The 19,359-nt window shown below is 58.3% G+C and overlaps 1 protein-coding gene across 3 annotated transcripts in view; it reads right to left on the bottom strand.

The window, feature by feature from the left end:
- The window catches only part of LHX6 (LIM homeobox 6), a 40,812-nt gene extending 23,710 nt beyond the window's left edge, over positions 1-17,102 (bottom strand). For 2 of the 3 annotated variants that reach the window (XM_037879850.2, XM_037879849.2), the window contains exons 1-4: positions 15,923-16,690; positions 14,951-15,022; positions 14,133-14,321; positions 13,855-13,976 (exon numbers count right to left, since the gene is read on the bottom strand). In XM_037879850.2, coding sequence (XP_037735778.1) covers positions 13,855-13,976; positions 14,133-14,321; positions 14,951-15,022; positions 15,923-16,000 — 461 coding nt within the window. In that variant the 5' untranslated portion in view covers positions 16,001-16,690. Of the gene's footprint in view, positions 1-13,854; positions 13,977-14,132; positions 14,322-14,950; positions 15,023-15,922; positions 16,691-16,819 lie in introns of those variants that run through there. The other variant, XM_043530397.1, reaches the window with a different exon arrangement.
- Positions 17,103-19,359: the final 2,257 nt, after the last annotated feature.

Below are 19,359 nucleotides of genomic sequence, written 5' to 3' on the forward strand. Positions count from 1 at the left end.
CTCCGCTGCAGGGTGTGGGGCCAAACTCCCAGGGCTTGCTCCACAGCACAAACAATATGCAGCAGGCTCCATTTGAACCCCCTTCTTAGTCCAACTTCTACCCCAAATCACAGAAGAAAACCCCATTTTTCTTGGCTGCAGGGGCCTGCTTCTATTCTCTGAGCGATTCCACCTCAAGGCCCAAGTCACAGGGATGGGAGCCCTTAACTCCTGGCAGGGAAGAATAAATGGTTACCAGTTATACCCGCACATTGCCCTTCCCCGGAGGGGCTCCCAGCCCTTCGCAGCCATTCATTCAACACTCCGGAGGGGCAGGAAGGAGAGTTAGCCCCCCTTGCTAGAGGAGATGCCCCCAGGTCTGCCTAGGAGCTGGAACCAGCGCTCCTGACTCCATGTTCCCCCTCTCCTGACAGCCATTTTGCTTTCTCAGCTTGGAATGGCCCTCAGAGACCCGCATCGGATGCTCATGGACGAGCTCCTGACCCCTCTGTTCCTGCTGGCTGTCGCACAGCACCATGCTCCTGGGGAAGGCAGGCTGCCAGCTGCAGCGGGGACCGTCCAGCACAGCTGGGTGTGTATAAAATCATGGCCAATGGACTCGGGCCCATGCAGAGGCATCATGCCCTCAGAACAGAGCATTCTGCTCAATGCTGTAACGTCCAGTTTGGATCCTGAAGAATTAGCCCCCGGGTCACTACATGCAATCAATTGACAAGACACAGGAAAAGGGAACAATTTTGCAGGGAAATGCCCATGAGGCAGCCTGTGCATTGCTCACAGGGAGGAAATGGGCTGTCTTGCCACGTGTCCTCACCTAAGTGAGGAAAGGGGAGGCTGGGGGTGACTAGAACACGTCCTCTTAACGTGATCTCTCTTTACTGTGACAGGGACGTCCCAAGCAGAAGAGAAGCTCTTGTCCCCTCTCTCGCTAAGTATTTACAGGCCACACTCAACAGCGTAGCAGCATCTCTCCAAGTGTTTACACTGCACCTATCACGGCTAGCCGAGGGCCTGCTTAGCTCCCTGCCTTTGGGCAAAGGGATGCAATTCTCTGCAGGGCTGGGAATTATCAGCTGGCATTTCTGCAGGTGCCTGTTTGCCATTATTCCAACAGCTGGGCTGGCCACACAAAGGGCAGGCCAGGTTCAAATCAATGTGTGCCGTTGAAATGATACATTCAGCCTTGGGTGGGGGGGACGTCCTTCCACCCTAGCAGAAGGGAGCTGCATCCAGCCGGGAGCCAGAGACTGAACATGGCTAAACCAACAAACAAAGCTGGTTTCTGTCTCCCTCTGCTTCGCTCCGATGGGAATTGCTTCTAGTCTGATAAAGACAAACGTGTGCTACATTCGGAAACGCATTCCCCAGCCCCTTGCTCATCTGTCATGGCTTTAAAAAAAAAATGCTTCCCCTGGAGCAAATGAGGAAAATATGAAATGCAAAGACCTGTGTTGAAAGGAGACAGCTGTAGATACAGCAACGTGCAATGTGGAGATCCCCCTGTCCTGAGCTCACACACCCAGGCACAGAGGTGGCCGCAGACCAACGTGCAATCTGACATGTCATCTCTGCGGGGAGCCGCCCCGGGGCCATTTTAAAGGGTGGCAACCACCGGGGTGCAAAATGGGGTTTAAACATGGGATTTTAAATGTGCTGGCTGAGCCGTTTTAACACCACGACGTATTTTCCTAGTCTAGAAAAACCCAGAATAGATCATTGCCGGGTACCACACAGTCAGGAAAAATCAAAAACTATTGAAATGAAATGTTTTTAAAAGGCTAATAATAAAGTTATTTTGCTTAGTGAAAGACTCAGACTCCCCAGAGTTACTGGTAAAAATGTAACAAAGAGATTTGTCTGTTAATGAGACGTTGGGCTGCTATGTTCCCAGCAAGTCACCCAAAACCCGGCTCTTTGCTAGGTAACGTTCACCTAAGCCCAAAGTACAATTAATAATAAGAATGTATTTATTATCTAATTCAATTCAATTATATATTTGCGGATGTTTCGGCTTTTGGGGACACTAGTGCTCTTTGCTTGGAAGCAGTGGCTGCCAGTGGACTCACACACCATTTGCCTATACACACGAATAGTGAAGAAACACAGTCTTAAACTGCTAACCCCCTGGGAGCCATTATTTGTGTGTGAAAACCTCACCAACAGAAAACTCCTGTTTAATAAGGTAATTCTCGCCTCTGGTAAAAGATCGCAGATTATTATTTATCTGGGCGTTTAAAATAACCGCGGAGCCGCCTATCCAAAGCCCTAGGCAACCTCACACACATTCACAAGACAATTTACATCTCAGCAGCGTTAAAACGATTAATCCAGCAGGTGCTCAGCCGCCTACAGAAACCCTTTTCCGCCCCTTCCTGGCGTACGAAGCCCGGCCCCAGCCCTCTCCAGCACCCTGACGAACAGACCCGGAGAGCTCCCCACTCGGATCCTTCCCTTTCGTTCGCACCGCCGGTTCCGGGCCGTCTGTGCAATGAAACCGGATCGGATTTGCTCACTTTCGCTTTTGGGGCCTTTTCCTTTTCTGGTTCCCGGGCCTGTGGCTGGTGGGGGTCGAACCGGTACCGTGAACTGGCTACGTAAAAAGAAGAGAACTTTGCCTTCCTTACAAACCCAACCCACCCCTTCCACGAGCCTTGCGCCTTGGGGAGCCAGCGAACCCGGTGGCTGGAGCCCGCTGAAATCGTGCGACCAGCAATCCGCGGAGTGTTTTCCATCGGGAACCTTTTTATTGTGAACAAATTATTTTCTCCCAAAATATTCTGGTTCTTGTAAAAACAAAAACAAAAAACAAACAAACAACTGGGGTTTTTTTGTTTGTTTGTTTTTTTGTTTGTTTGTTTTCAACCGCTGGAACCGAACTTGTTCGTTAAAAAAAATTCAAAGATTTTGGTTTTAAAAATTAAAAAACCTTTCCGTTTTCGGTCGCCAACCAACAGAGGTTTCAAAAAAAAATCCAACCTTTGCCAAAGCTTTTTTAAAAACGAAACGGCCCCGTTTAAATCAAACCCCACCTTGGGAAAGCACCTTCCCCGCCCTCCGCCCGCTGAGCGTCGGCTGTTAGCCAGAAAGCTGGACGACACGCTTGGCCTGAATCAGGGTCCTCTTGATTTTCTCCTTCTTCTTCTTCTAACTCAAGGAAGAGGAGGTGGGAGTTGTAAGGAACCCTACTGACCCCTGAGGTGACGCCTGCTCGTCTACCGGGCACCTGCTTGTGAACAAGCCTGTGATCACCAAAGTGCACCAGCTCGCACGCCCGTGCAAAGCCCGCTGAATGCCCTGCGCGGAACACCGCGGAGCCCCCCAGAAACTCGGATCCTCCAGTCTCGGAGCCACCTTCTCGCGCCTGAAACAAGCCGCGGGACGCCAGGAACCGGATCTCCACCATCGTCCAGTTCCACTTCGCTTTACTGTCACTTTAATCCCGCAGAGCCCGTAACTCTGCTCGCACCAGCATTGCCATTGACTTCCCATTGGGATTGAGAGCAATGTCCATCAGTCACAGGGCTGAGAGAAATCACCGAGCGGAGTTAACCACCTCCGGGGAGGGGGAGGCCGGCTCTCCCAGCGCGGTGTGAACGGGCGCAGGAATCTGGCGCTGTAGACAACGATGCTGCTGCGAACTAAACTCCTCATTCCCCTCAAATCCCTGGGAGAGCCCGGGGCAGGGGGGGGGGTAACACACCAGCTACAGCTGCACTTGCAGGAGGCATGTCCGACCAGGGGCAAACTAAAAACGCGTCTCTTGTCAAGGCATTGGCACTGGGTTTTGCAATAGGAATCTCTGGCACCATCGAAGTCCCGGTGCGCGGCTGGCCAGACACACTCTGTTGCTCCTGGGAGGGACCGGGAAACGGGCTGTCTGTTAAAGGTGTTTCCCAGCACCCGATGTGACCTGCCTTAGCCCGGCTAGCCCCGGGCCAGGGGCGCTGCCCGCTCGCGGGTTGTGTCTAGCCCAGCAGCACCGACACCGGCCCCGCAGGCTCTAACGGTGAATTCCAGCGGGGGGGGGACCCGCTTCTCCCGCAGGGAAGGGACCCAGAGGTGCGGCTGGCTCGATGGGGTGCCCCATCTCGGCCCAGCCCAGACACGACCCCACTGATCTCACGGACACCAGAAACCAGCCGGGCTGGCACCTGCCCCGGGCACCCCGGCTGGAGCCCTGGCCCGCGGGATTTTTGTCTTCCAATGGAGCCAAGATTGCCCAGTCTGCTGGGCCAGGCTGGCACAGGGGCTGCGCTTCGCGGCCTGGCAGCGGGTCGGAGCCGGGATCAGAGCAGCCGGGCGGGCCGAGAAGGGCAGGTCCCAGCGGCAAGGCTGGGCCGTGTCTCGGGCGCTGTTGACGGAGCTCAGGTGCGTTGGGATGGACGCTGCGTCCGGCGCTGCACAGCCCAGGCTGGGTGCGGAGCGGCCGGGAGAGATTCGCAGCTTGGTGCCCTGCGGGGGGTGGGGGAGGAATTGCTTTTGGGGGGGGAGTGATTCGACCTGGCTCTAATTGCTGCCACGTTTGCAGCTGGCCCGGGGATGTGCGGGGAGCAGCCAGGAAGCGCAGGCACCTGCTGAGCAGTATTTTAAAACGCAGTGACTGCGCGAAACTCCGGCCCGGCCGACTTCGCGCTCCAGCTCGGCTCCCTGTCCACACGGCAAAGAATCCGGAGCAGGGAACCCAGCGCGGAGCAGCGGCCCTACAGACACCCCCGGCTCTATGCACACCTTCCGCCCTCCCTGTGTATGGACACACACGGCCGGGGGGGGCTCTGATTGCTGCCACACTATCAACACACACACCGGTCATGACACATAACACGCCGGTGTGAGGTGTGTGTGTGTCTCGCACAAATATACACAGCACGTGTGCAGAACGAATGTGGGTGAGGGACACACCCACCCCCCGATTAAAACACAAATGTGTTAGGAGGTCTCTGAGTAATCACACGCACCCAATTTATATTTAATGTTAATTATACAATTAATTTCTACGTAGATCGGTTGGGTGCGTGAAATAACATGGGCGCGTTTACATTAAATCCAGGTAAATGGCACATACCACACGCACATACGAAACTCGTTACACAAGCGCTGCATCCTTACTGACAGGAATATTTATTCCATTAATAGCGCCAGGGTCCCCCCAAGACCACACCCGCCCCCACCTCCCACTCCCCACTATTCGCTGTTAATCGCCTCCTCCTGGGGCCAACGCAGCTCGAGGGAAACCAACTTCCTGCAAAGCCCCAGCCCGGCTGCAGGAGCGAAAAACGAGATTGAGCCCCCCCGCCCAGCACAGAGGCTCTGGGGCCTGGGGGGTCGACGTGACTGGGCGCAGTAACGAACTCAGCCAGGCAACCGCGCCACGACCCGGCCCCCCCCGGGCACGGGCTGGCACCAACCTGCCCCCCCAGCTCGCCTGGGTTTTCGGTCTGTCCAGCGAGCCCCCCCGGGACCCTCCGAAGCGCCTTGGCCGGAGGCAAGAGCCGGCCCCACACGCCACAGCCCCTCTCCCATGGCGCTGCGGCCGCGCAGCTCCGGGGCTTCGCCGTTTGCGCAAAACCCATCCCTCCGCTCCCGCAGCAACCCGCCCTCCCAAACCGGCGGGGCCCGCATCGCTAGCTAGCCAAGGCGAGCCCCAGGTGAGGGACTCCCCGCTGGCTAACCAGCGAGCCGGAGCAACGGAGCCTGCCCCGGAGCCGATTGCCGCTAGGCTGCGGAGCTGCGAGACTGCGGACAGCAGGTTTGCGCGTGTTATTCAAAGCAGTGACAGCGAGTGCGGCTCTGCTGTTCGCAGGCGACTGTGCAAACGGCCCCGACTCGCTCCCCCGGCTCGGGGCTTAGTCACGGTCCCTTCTGCTCACTGGAGAAGAAACTTTACTCCTGCGGGCATTGAATTGTCCCCAGAACCGGGAGCTAGAGCCTCAGGCTGGATGTTTTCTCGGCCATGCTCAGACCAGAAAGGACCCAAATTTCGCAGGCCTGGAAAGGCCCAAAAACCAACCGCGCCCTATCATTGAAATGGTAAAGCATTCACACCGCACAGTGACCGGGGCAGGCGGAAAGGGAGTGACTGCGGCGTCACCTGAGCAGTGGCTTGTTTAGTCACCCCCTTTTCACCATGGCATCCAAACTGCCAAACAGTCAAACAACAAAATCATGGCACCAGCAGGCGGTTTGCCCGCAATTTGCAGCAGGACTGTTCTGTCTGCTTCCCTGCGACTTCCTCGCCCCTTTCTCTGTCTGGTCTAGTCACACTGTAAACTCTTCGGGACAGAAATTAGATCTCAGTGTCCGTACAGCGCCTGGCACACTGGGGCCCTGATCTGGGTGGGGGTCGCTAGGCTGCACCCTGACTCTGTGTGTGTGTGTGTGTGTGTGTGTGTGTGAGTCTCTCACACACAGACACTCTAAAGCTGCAAGACGTGTCACTACAAATTCGATCCGCCGAAGCAGCAAAGCGACAGCCCATGTGGGAATCTCGGGTCCCTCCGACAGCCTCAGCCAGGGTCCCTGGTTGCGGACTAGAACTGCCTCTGAACGCCCAATACTCGTTCCCCGCACTGGCACCACAAGTCCAAGATCCCCAGAGGAACTAACAAGGTTTGACTGCAAGAATCAGCCGATCTCCTGGAGTTAAGCGCTTCCTCTCCATCCGCTCACCCCGCACAGGCCGGCTTAGGCCCCGTCTAGTTTGGATGGCAAGTTCTGGTTAACTGATTGGCCTGCGCAGCGCCGTGCACACAACTCGTGCCCGCCTCCGGCTCCTGCACAGTCCCGCAACCCCCCCCCCTTCTGCTCTCAGCCCCTCACGGAAGGTCATGAAGCCAGGCACCCCAAGTGTCAACAAACCGTGCCACCGGCTGCGATCAAGCCCATGGTCTGAGCCGCCCTCCCCTGGCCCCCTGGGACAGCCCCGTTTCACAGAGCTGTCCCTGCTGCTGCCCGCTCAATACCCAACTGGCCCTGCCAGCCAATGCCCGTTGTAACCTGGCCCTGCCCGTGCGCTCGAAGCTACATCCAGTGCGCGTCCCCTGCGCCGCTCCGGCCACCAAGGGGACCTTCCCCTCCTCAGATCTCAGTCAATCTCTCCGCAGCGGGATACCCTGCATTCCGCCTGGGGGACGGGTAATATCCGGCAGCTCTCTAGCGCTCACCCCCCGCCAGCCAAGGATCCCAAAGCGCGCCACAGCCCGCCAGCCATCCGCGCCACGCAAAGGGCAGGGATGCGGAGGTGGCAGGCTCGGGCTGTGACAGCACGGAGCGACAAGCCCGGCAGCCGGGGGCAGAGGGATGAACTCCGCATCCAACGGCGGGGGGAATCGAGGCACAAGGGCTGCGGTTATGCGAGCGGGAATGTGGCCAGGACGCACCAAACAGAATTCCTGCCCCCGGGCTGACTCCGAGCGCCCAGGGCCTGGGCTTGGCAGCTCCCACACCGCATGGACCCTCTGCTGACGCGGGGGGAGAAGCCAGCACCTCCCGCTCACCCAAGCAAGGGTCTGGTGTGAACCCGCAGGAGCCCCCGAGCTGGCTGCCAAGGGCGGCGGACAGGCGCGGGACAGAGGCCGAGCAGCGTTAGGCTCAGGCTAGTGGGGCAGTCTCTGAAAACAGGGGGTGACTCCACGCGTCAAGCCTGGGCGGAGAGCCCTTCTGGGGGAGCCGTGCAAAGCAGCACATGGCCCACATCCCTCTGAGGCGCCTCGCTCGGTCCTGACTCGGGGCCGGAGGGATCCCCCAGCACTTTACAATCTTGAACGGATATAAGTTAGCCATAGGCGGGAGTCACTTTCTTCCCCACTGAAACGCAGCTACCTCCGAGCGGGACGCAGCAGCTGCTTCCCAGCTGCACGGAATTACACACCCGTCCCGCCAGGAAAGGGAGAAGAATGCCTGATCCACTTGACACTTGGGGGGGGGGGATTTGGGGCGGTGAAATGTAATTCTCAGAGCCGGGGCTTGGCCGGGACACTACGGTTAATATTCCCTGTTACACAGCCACTCCTGGAGAGACCCCAGCTCAGCTGCATCCATGAGCCCGGGGAACAGATTTCAGGGGACGGCACGAGAATAGGCCTTCTTAACAACCCCTCCTGGACAGATAACCCCCGGCAGAGATTCGCCTCGGGCAGTAGGAGTCACCTCTTGGGAAACTGGCCCAGGGGAGGCTCTGCAGTTTGATTGCACCTTCCGGGTGGGATCTCCCCAAGTACTCCTTGGGGACCTAAATCAGCCCCCACCGAAGGCAGGGGGAGCTTTGCCATGGCCTTTCAGCGGAGCGCAGTCAGAGCACTGGGGCCTTGCGACTCACCGCACGGCTCTGTACAAGTTCCGAGTCCCCCCCCCCCCCCGCCCACGGTTAGAATAGCGCTAGTTCTCGGCAAACCTCTCATGCCCAGAGCTGCAACCCCCCGTGCAACAGAGGCCCAGATGGATTTTTTGCACATGAACCCTCTGGAATGGTCTGCGTTAAACAAAGCGCATCGGAACATTAGTTCATCAGAAACAGCGGAGCGGATCCTCCTCACAGGGCCCGAAGTGTTCCCCTGGGGCTGGGAGGCATTTCAGCCCAGTCCCCTGCCTAGGGAGGGCCGGAAATGAAGGGGCCCTCAGGATCAGCCCAGAGTAAAGCCACAAACACGTGAAGCCGGAGTGTCCAGGCTAGCCGGCACAAGCGTGTTAACTGCCTCCACTAGACTGTCAAACCAAGGAGCTGGAGGGGAAAACCCTCTAGCTGCAGTCAAACCCTCAGCCATAACTTGCTGCCGCAGCGCTCGGAGGCTGAATGAAACCAGACTCACGATAGACATGCACAAAATTTAAGTTCTTGAATATTCATGGTTAAAGCTCTCACACATCTCTGGAGTCCCCTGCCTTCTACCCAGAGAGGGTCCCACTCCTGCAGCTCTGGCTCACACGAGTCAGGCCGCCCTGAGAAAGGGGTTCCGAATCAGAGCCCCAATATTTCCAAGGGGAACAAACACCACACACTGCACTGTGCCAGACACGGTCGCTGCTGACTTCTCTGTCCCGTGTAAGTCACACAAAGGCAGAGGCGGCTTCCAGCGCTGCCTAGCCGCAGCTCTACCAGAATCCGAGAAACAATCAGCCGCAGGGGAGGCCAGGCACCCCGGGGATGCCAACACTCCTCTGTGGTCCATAGAATCATGGTAGGGAAGTAAATGAAAAACATAGATGCCAAAATAACTTGTTTTCTACACACCATCTACCCCCGGACACCTTTCAGAGGAGACCTGACAAATTGTGTCTGTCTGGATTTGGACATTAAATAGCCCAGGCACTCATCACAAGAGCAGGATCTCGCTCGGTCTCTGACCAAAACTTCTCCTCCCACCGTTGTCATTCAACACGTTGGTTATCACCTGGCTGCCAAGCTAGCCGGCTCCCCAGGGGTGGCTGCGTTTGCGAGGGGCCGTGCGCATGTAGGTCAGTAACCCCACCGATTTCAAAGGGACGAGTAAAGTCCGTCACACACACGAGAGTTGGCGGGACCGGGGCCACAGTTTACGACATTCTTGGAGACCACTGGAATAAAAAGCACTTTCGGGGTGTACAATACCACCACGTCTCATTGTTTCCCCCAGAGCCAGCCAGTTACAAGGCTCTTCCCCGCCGCAAGACCGCTTTGTAAAACACAAACAGCCCCAGTTATACGCCATCCCAGCTCCAAGCTGCCACCGCTAAGGCATCGCCGGCCCCTCTCCCAGCGCGCCAGGACGCTATGATTTTGTGTGCGGCTCTCGTACAAGGTCATTCTCATTTCCTGCCTTGGATTTCCCCGTCCCCCTGGGGCAAACAGCATTGGGCTGGCCAAGCTGAAAGGGGGGGAACTGCAGAGCCAGGCGCTTGCATCAACTCCAAACCCAGCTGAGGGTCTGGACATGCTCACTGACCGGAGGACCCCCGTCCTCACTCCCCCACTTGCTGGGCTGCCTTCAATCGCTGGTGCACTTCGATTCGATTTTAGTGTAAAAACGCCGCTCTCCCAGTTCGGGATCTCACTCCTTGTAAGCGGAGTCTGCGAGCAGAGAGTGTTTTCCTAAAACGGGTCTGGCTTTAAACCCCGATCCGCCGGCTGTGGGCTTGAGTTTGGGTGTTTAAGGTAACATTAAAGATGTTCCAGGATGTTTGAGGACTGTAACACAGAAGTTAGGATTGCCTTAAAAATGGAGTCTATTTAAATATTGCAATTAACCTTCTTTTGCAAAGGCGGGGACAATAAATACTATCCTAACCCCTTTCAAACCCCCCCCCCCAATAGAGACAAGAGGCGGCATGAATCGAGCTAACCCTTTTAATGGTTGTTTTTTTAAAATCTCGCCCTATGCAACTCCAGTTCATACAATGAAAGAAATAGAAGCCAGTAAAAATCAACCCGCGCAAATATCGGGGGGCGGGTGGGGGGTGTTCTCTCTCTGATTCCTTGTGACTGGTACAGCTAAGGAACCTGGCCAGTGGGCCTCTGAGGGCCAGGATTATGCACGAGAGTTTCTTCATAATTTAGAAGTTTGGGTTTCTGACGATTTGCTGCTAGCGAGGCCCTGAACGATAAACAAGGGGGGGGGGGGAAGAGATCCCGAGTGTGTCCCGGGATAAGGGCAGCTCCTTCAAGGCTGCCAGGAAAGGCTGCAAAGACCCACCCCCTGGCAGAGGAAGTGGGATGGGAGTGAGAGAGGTGCACAGGTTGCAAAGGGGGGGAAGGCCCTTAGAGAGACAGAAAGAGGTCCGCTTAACGGGGACAGGAGATCCATGCACCCCAACCCCCAGTCATAGAATCATAGACTACCAGGGTTGGAAGGGACCTCAGGAGATCATCTAGTCCAACCCCCTGCTCAAAGCAGGACCAATCCCCCACTAAATCATCCCAGCCAGGGCTTTGGCAAGCTGGGCCTTAGAAACCTCTAAGGAAGGAGATTCCATCACCTCCCTAGGTAACGCATTCCAGTGCTTCACCACCCTCCTAGTGAAATAGTGTTTCCTAATATCCAACTTAGACCTCCCCCACTGCAACTTGAGACCATTGCTTGAGTCAGTTGATCGCATTGCAAGTTCAGGAGCTCCAGCTAAAGTCCTCCCCAGCCAGACCCCCCCATCCCTCCCCCCTGCAGCCAGCCTGGAGTGGTTTTAAACAAATCTGAATCAGCTCCCGACGCCGGAGGGTTGCAGAACAAAAGAGGGGCTGGGTGCCTGGTGTTCGCCTCTGGCGCCTGAGCCCGCGGGGGGACATTGCCGAGCTTCCCGCCACAACCGCGAGGTTGGAAACTTCCTTTTAAAACGGAGACACGCCTCTAATCCCCAGCCTCCCGGAGCCGGGGCTTTAAGGACAGCACCGCGTGTGTATCCAACACAGGCGTGAGGCGGCAGCTCAGCCCCGCTCTGTGGGGCTCCGCCCAGGTCCCCCCACCCGGGCCTTTGGGCACCTCTTCTCCCCCGTCATCTCCTGTAGCGATTGCACGGAGCCGCTGAAGCAGAGCCAGGGCCGGGGGCTGCCCCGGAGAGCACCCTGCCCAGGGAGCGGCCAGACCCCTGCGCGCTGCAGGGCAGCAAGGCCGCGCCGCCCGCCTGGCCCGGGATGAACAGAGCAGCCCGGGTCTGACCCCCGGGGAGCCGGCACCGCTGTACAGCGAGCTCCTCGGGGCTCGGGCCTGGTCTCTCTGCCTGCAGCGCGCCCAGTTCCGGGGCTACACCCCGGTGGGTAAATACACCCGGTACCTGCCCAGGGACACCCGCTGACCTTGCGGGTGGCTGCAGCTTGACCCGGAGCCGAGCGCAAGCGAGCCTGGCTGGCTCCTGCTCTTACTAACATCAGCCCGTGGCTGCGCTCGGCGCCCGAAGGTCCCGGGGCGCTGAGCTACCGGGGCCAGCACAGGGGACCCGCGCCTGGCTGGGGAGCTCTCCCGACGCCCCTGGACCAGGAGCCCCGCGCGCTTTCACGGAGCCGGCTCCCGCGCCGGCTCTCCCCCCAGGGAGCATTGTCCGGGCCGGGCACATCCTGCTCCGAATTTACCCCTTGTCTGCCCTGCAGCCGGGGGCGCAGGGGGCTAGAGCCGGTGCAGATCCTCGCCACATTCCTGCCATCTCGTAGGTCTGCCGGGGAGAGAAGGCGGCGGCATGAAACCATCGACAAACCCAGCCCGCGGGGAGCGATCCCGGGGCAATCACACGAATTCAGAGTCGGGAGACTCCAGCCCTGAGCTAGCGCGAGCGGGGCCGCCAGCATGGCAGGGCCTCTACCCCGCCCGGCAGATGCGATCCCCTACCTGGCTTCCTAAGGAGCCCGGTCCGGCCTGCCCCGCGAAGGGGAATCCCTGCCGCCAGGGCCAGCCCAGGGGCTCTCCCGCTGGCTGCAGGGCCAAGGGGCGCCGGGCAACGTCCCCCAGACGCAGGAAGGCACCAGGCTTTGGAGGGGCTGGTTCTAACCAAGCGACGGTGCCTCTCCCCCCCAGCGGGGATGGGTTCCCTGCAGGGGGCAGATCCCCCCGACAGCTCGGCTACCCGCTGCCCTGTCTCCTCCCCCGGGCTTAGTCTGGCATCTGGGCTAGGAGAGCGGGATGCTCTTGGCGGACCGCTCCGGTTCTGTACCGGATTCACCTGCCCGGGGCCGGGAGGCCTAGCTCTGGCTGGGCCCGGGACACCCGGCTTTTTGCGGCGGCTGGTCGGTAACGCGCCTGACCTTGGGATCTCCTCGCGCTTCGATCGCACAGCCAGGCAGCGTTTACACTGGCCGGGTGGTGGCGATCGTGGCGGGGGAGGAGGGGTCGGCCTGTCCTTATACACCCTCCTCGTCCATCCATTCCTGGGACACTCAGGAAGAGGCCCCTGCCAGGCGGCTGGGCGCTTCGCCCTGCTGCGAACCCGCCGAACCGCCCTGCGGGGACTTCAGGGGCCAGCCTGGACCCAGGACAGCATTCAGTCCAAGGAAGCCGACGACCTGGTCTCTTCCTTAGCGGAGACTTGTGCCGCTCCCTCGGGGTTTTGCAGTAATTAGCGCAGGCCCCTCCTTGCGGCAGGAGAAAAATCCCCTTCCGGACAAGGTCCGGAGTCTGGAGGGAGTTCGGGAGAAGTTTCTAACTTCCACGGCCTGGCAGGAGAGGGGGCCACGGGGACACTCCCCACCCGGCCCAGGGTCTCTGGGAGCTGCAGGTGCCTCGGGCCCACTGGCTGCCCCTGCAGTTATAGGTTTGGGTTGCAGGTGAAACTGTCCCAACAGGACCACGCCCCTGGGGCCAGTCCTGCAGCTAAAGCATTGAGAGCAGCATTCCGGGCTCGTTCACACCAGGGGGAATCCGGAGTCACTGGAGCGACTTTAGCAGAGTCACTCCGGATTTACTCAGGTGGCACTAGCAGAATCTGCCGCTTCTCCCTCTAGCTCCTGCGCTAGTGACAGTGGGCCGCACACCCTACAGCTCCAGACTCAAGCGGGCTTGTCCCAAGCAAGTCCTCATCCTCCCCCTAGGCCTGGTCCCGGGAGCCTCGCCGAGACCCTGGGCTGCAGCGCCCTTTAAATCGTGCCGCCGTGACAGATCAGGAAAAGGTCCTCGCTTATCTAGGGACGAGACCTGGGCCCGAGGGAGGGAGCCCAGCGCTGACCAGCCTGCTTTCCAGGGAAACCACCACCAGCCCCGGACTGGGCCCTTTGCTACTCCGGCCAAGGACAAACCGGCCCCAAGCACCAGGCCCCGTTTACACAGCGAGCCCGCAAACCGAATCTGCCCTGTAAAGGCACAAACTGCCGAAGGGAGCCAGATGCCTGGATTCAGAGCTGGCCCCGGCGCGCCGCACCCAGAGGTCCCCGGCCAGCCGGGCTCGGCGGCAGAGCCGGTCTCCTACCTGAAATAATCCATTTTGCAGAAGATCTCCTTGTTCTTGATGTAGCAGCTGTTCTGCTGGCGCAGGGAGGTCCGGCACACCGAGCACTCCAGGCAGCGCACGTGCCAGATCAGATTGTTCACCTGGGACAGACAAAGGGCCTCTGTGAGCTGGGCTTGGGGCCAGGCGTGGAGCCCCAGCGAGTCCCTTCGGCCACCCACCTGGTCCCCGCTCCCAAGGCAGGGCCCCCAAACCGGCCCGTCTTAGCTGGGCCCCACTCCGCCCTGCCCGGCGCTCACCTTGAGGAGGTACCTGTCCAGGATCTCCAGGCCGCAGCTGGAGCAGACGTTCTTGCCGGCGGAGGGGATGGAGGAGGAGGAGGAGGAGGAAGGCGGGGAGCAGACGGACGGGGTGGATGGGGTGCTGGGAGCCGAGCGGACATCTTCCTTATCCAGGGTGCTGGGCAGCGTCTCTCCGTCAGACTGGGACTGCGGAGAAAGCACCCCAAAGCAGTCAGCCAGGGAGTCCCCAGCGCCCCTCGGGGGTCCCATTCCTCTGCTGCGTGGGGCTCCTGCCGGGATCTAACGGGACCGAGAAGCAGGACCCCAGAGCCACCCCCTGCCCTGTGATTAATACCCCCAAAGCCTGGCTCTGGAAGAGGGATCCACCCCTGTGCGCCTTGCCATTGCGCTGCCCCATCTTCCTGCTCTCCGCCGGGCCAGCCCCATGGGGCCAGGGTTAAAACGCAGGGCGCGGGCCAAAGGAGTGGTGACAGCGCGCACCAGAGCCCGCTCCTCTGGAAGCCAGCGGCAAAGCTTCCGTGGGAGCAGGCTGAAGCCCTACGTGTCGCTGGGGAGCTGGGGCAGCGGATTGGCCGGTGCGCCATGGCCGCGCTCAGACCTTCGCCAGGTCCTGGGGCGCCCAGGCGGTTCTGCCGAGCCCGGCGCTGACCCCTCGCTCCCCTTGAGAGAGTTGCCGTCTGCTGCATGCGGAGCCCCAGCTCCCATGGGGACAAACTCCCCAGCTGCCCCATGACTGGGGCAGGTGCCTGCGCGCCCCCAGCTCTCCTGGGTCCCAGCAGCTCGCTACCTCCCACCCAGCTGCCCTGCAGCCTTACCATGATCTGGGGGTGCTTGCTGTCCAGGCAGCGGGAGCTTCCCTTGGAGAGGGGGCCGTCCTGGGCCATCACCTTGAAGAAGAGAGCGGGAGAGGTTGGCTGGGGTTCTACCCGGCTGGGCTCTACCGCCTTGGCTTCATGGCACCCTATATAAACCAGCTCAAAACAATAAATAAGAACTTTCTAGTGGCCATTTAAATCCTTTGCAACAAAAGCTGCGTCTCTTTAATGAAGCAATTTGAATGTGGATTGAATTCTCTCCCTGCCTGCACTTAACCCGGGCCTCTTGAAGTAATCGCTCGGTTCCCATGCGAGCCAAGGCGCTGAAAAAACACAAACTACCTGCAATTAGAAATTGCCGTAAATGCCCAAGATAAGAGGTATCCAGAGTGTCAATTCCAGCTGTCAATCAAGGAATCCATCAGGCCACCCAAAGAATTGCAAATTTGATTTTTTTAATGGTAGTAATTAAAAATCGAAAGTCTTCCCCCCGCGCTCTGAAACGCAGAATGCAGCAGAAAGCGCCTGGATTGAAAATCCTCCCCATTCAAGTGAGGGGGAAAAAAACAAACACACTTTCTGCTTCCAGGTCTGGGCTTTAAAAACCAGCCCGTCTGCAGCTGATATTTAAAGCGTACAGAGGGCAGCAATTTTTGGATTCCTCGTCTCTCATCTCCCCCCCAAGCCCGGCCCATTTGCGGTTATTAAGCCCCTATTCAGGCAGACAATGCCCAGCGCTTCCTCCTGATTTGCCTCTGTCTTTGCTAAATCGCTTTTTTTGAAATTCCTGAGCCATTTGCATAAACGTGCGGGGCTCGGCGGGTCTGGGCAGGCTCCGTCTCCTCGCCCGGCGCGCACCTTCCAGCCCCCGGGCACGGAGCCGTTCGCAGCTCCACCGAGCCGGGCAGGGAGAGCAAACGAACAGAAGCCAGGATCAGCACCCCGGGCGCCCGGCTCCCCTGCCCCGCTCACCTTCCTCGCTGGGGCGCCGGCGGCCAGGGGCTGGCTGCCCTGGCGGAGCGGGGCCACGGGCTCATTCTTCCAGTACATGAACAGGGCGGCGCGCCCAGAGAGACGCGTCCCGCTCCGAGCAGGGACTCGGCGGGTCCAGCACGCGGCTCTTCCTCCTCCCGCTGCGCTGGCCCCGGGGGTCCAGGGCCCTGCCCGGCCAGGGAAGGCCGGAGGCGGGCGCAGGGCGCGGGGCTGGAGGCGGCGGCGCCGGCTGGGCTGGAGCTGCCGGGAGAAGTTTCTCCAAATTCTTCCTTCCACTGGCCCCGGCGGGCAGGACGCGCGGCCGGGCGAGGGCAGGGTCCGCCCCGCGCCTTCTCCAGGGCAGCCCGGCGGGGGGCGAGCGGGACCCCAGCGCCGGGGCAGGAGGCCGCGGACAGCGCTAGGCAGCCGGGGAGCCTTGACCCCCAAGGCCCGTTAGGCTCTCCCCGGCCAGGCAGCGCTGCGAGCCGGCTGGAGCTCCCGGCAGTCCGCCGAGGGGCCGCAGAGCCGGGCGCTCGCCCCACCGTCGCTCGCCCTGGGCGGGGCAGCCACCTGCAGGGGCAGCGGGCCGGGCACAGACACGTGGCGCCGGCTCAGGCGCGGGGACTGGCCTTGGCGGGAGCAGGGGGCTGCTCGCTGAGCCCTGGTCCCATAGGAGCTGCCGCCCGGACGGGCTCCGGCCCGGGGCCCGCTCAGCCTGCAGCCAGCCGGCGGGCACTGCCGCCCCTGGGAGACCGGAGAGGACTGCGCGCTCCCGCGCGTCTCCCCAGCATTATAGGAGGCGAGGGCTGGAGGTGACGGGGAGGGGCCCGGCGGGTTCTGCTCCTCTCTCCTCCTAGCTCGTAGGGAGCCAGCGCAGAGGCGGGGGAGTGACCTTACCTCTGTTCCCAGGGCCTGGGGTCTGCCGCCGCCCCCTTCTGGGGCCTTGCGCAAGGCCCTGCGCTCCGAGCAGCCAGCCCGGCCCTGCGGGGAGCCCTTTCATTCCCAGGGAGCTACACCCGGGAGGAATTTGGCTCTTCGGGACTGACCCCGCTCCTCTCCCGATAAAAGCGGTGAGCGGCCCGCTAAAGGGAAAGGTGCAGTGCCGATACCTGGCCAAGGGGCGGAAAGAGCCCTGAAGGGAGTTGGACAAAGAGAAATTAATTCCCCCCCCCGTCAGTGGTTCTGTTTCACTAGGCTCCCAAACCGCCCTGGGGCGCGGGCTTTAAAACGGCAGCCGCAGGAGAGACTGTGCGATGGCTGGTCCTGTGCGGGAATCAGCTCCCTGTACCGCCAGCCTGCAGCGAGCCTCCCGTGGGCCTGGCTGAGGATCCTGGGGTACTACCGCTTGTCCCTTCTTCAAAGCCGACTGGCTCGCTCACGCTGGCGCGGAAGCAGTTAGTCTGTTCATTAGAAGGGGCTAAATAAGCGAGCAACAGCCTCTCGCCCTCTTCCTTACACTGAGGTGTTAGTTTCCAACAAGCAGCTGTAGCCTTCCCTGTGCGCAACAGTGTCGCCAGTTTACTACGACATTGATCTACCATTTGATTCAGTTAAACCAGTGCAAATCCCCGCTGTGAACTCGCTTAAAATCAATTTACCAGATACAACTAAATGAGTTTGCAGCACCCTCAGACCAAAGGAAGGGCATCTAGGCAAGGTGGCTGCATCAATGTAGGGTGAATCCCCACACATTTTAATGACATTGGTAGAATTCTCCTGTGTAGACGAGGCCCCACCAGTTCCTCATTTATCCCAGCCTTTCCAAACGTGGGGGCTGGAGGGCTACGGTCAGACACCTGCAGCTTGATTAGGGACTGAGCTCCCCAAGAAAGGCACACCACTGACCTGAAAGGGTTTGGAAACCAATTTGGTTAAACAGGTGCTAGCCCGTGTGCACGCACTCATTTTGCTTTAAGTGGTTTACTGCAGCTTAATTTAAACCAATTCCTTTGTACAGTGAAAGGGCAATAAGCCTGGTTTAAATCATTAGAAGAGGGGGCAGGCAGGGGCTTGCAGCAGTGTAATGACATTGGTTTAAAATCACACCTTTAGCTAACTTACTGAAACTTTGTTGTGTAGACAATGCCCACAACTCCCAAAGAAGGGGCCTGCTTTTCAAAGGCACTGAACTTTTCACTGAACTTTAAGAGACTTTTCTAATAATAGGCTAATAGCATGTCTCCATGTCTGTTTCAATGGCAGCTCCCCTCTGAACAAATATGGGGACATAGGCCCCACTCCTTCAAAACACTTAATCTTGCATTTTTATAATGTTGAGCATTAAAGCAGCACCACTGACCTACTTTACTGCTTTGTGGAGAGGGCTTATTTTGCTACTTTACTCTCTGCTTAGTTACCTAACTTCAGGCACCCCTGTTTGAAGATTGTGGATTTTGTTGATTTCTGCTAGGAGAACACTCAGGTTGGAAATGAGACAGCCCGCGCTTGGCTGCACACCAGTTAGCTTTTCCATTGCAGTTGTATCTAGCAATCTTGGTTTAAAAGGGTTTCATTAGTAACATGATAATTCTAGAGCAGAGAACCAGCAGCAGTTCCACCATGAAGTAATTCTAGGAAAGTAACATGAGATGATGAAAGCTAGAGATGGATACTCGTGGATATTAATTTTGACAGCTAAATTGGTAAGCAAGAGGGAAATCAGATGAAAGTCATTTTAGAGTAAATACAAGACATTACATTTAAACATTCGGGTTGTGACAAAAACTGAGGGGAACCAAGAAAATTCAAACAGAAGATTAATAGTCCACCCTTCTCTCAGCCCTTTGGGCCTCTCCACAGTGACCTGACAGAAGGATAAAGTGGCAGCAGGAGCAGAGACAAGTGCAAAGGAACGGATGCTGGAAAGAACAACTTAAGCCACTTCTCCATGCTTATGGGTTCTGAATTAGCTGGGAATTCTTCAGAAAAGGAATGAGAACATGTGGAGAAAATAAAGGAGCAGTCTGCTCAGTACACAGCAATGCTGAGTTGTATTAAGGAGATAAAGAATGATGCAGTATTAGAATGGCCATAGCATAAAAACGATGTCTAACTAGTGTTTTTCTGTGTTCTCTGTTGCTGTCTATGGAAATCAGGAGTGGACTTAGCACGGAGATAGGAACTCTCCAATTTAAGCCTAGTTTATACTACAAAGTCAGGTCAATGTAAATCACCATGCATCAACCTATTTAGGCACATGTCTACACTCAGCTGTGTCTCCCACTGTTGTAAGTGTCCCATTTCGGCAACACAGTAACACTACATCCCTGAATGGTGTTGAACCATAGTCAATGTGCTGTGGTCAATGCAGTGCAAGTGTAGATACCACGTGACCAACGTCAACCCCAACAGTCCTCCTGCAGCTGTCCCACAACGCCCGATAGCAGTTGCTCTGTGACAGGGACAATTGTGAACTCCACTGCCCAGGGGTCATGGAA

Source organism: Chelonia mydas, chromosome 16, assembly GCF_015237465.2.
Source record: "Chelonia mydas isolate rCheMyd1 chromosome 16, rCheMyd1.pri.v2, whole genome shotgun sequence".
NCBI classification, from domain to species: Eukaryota; Metazoa; Chordata; order Testudines; family Cheloniidae; genus Chelonia; species Chelonia mydas.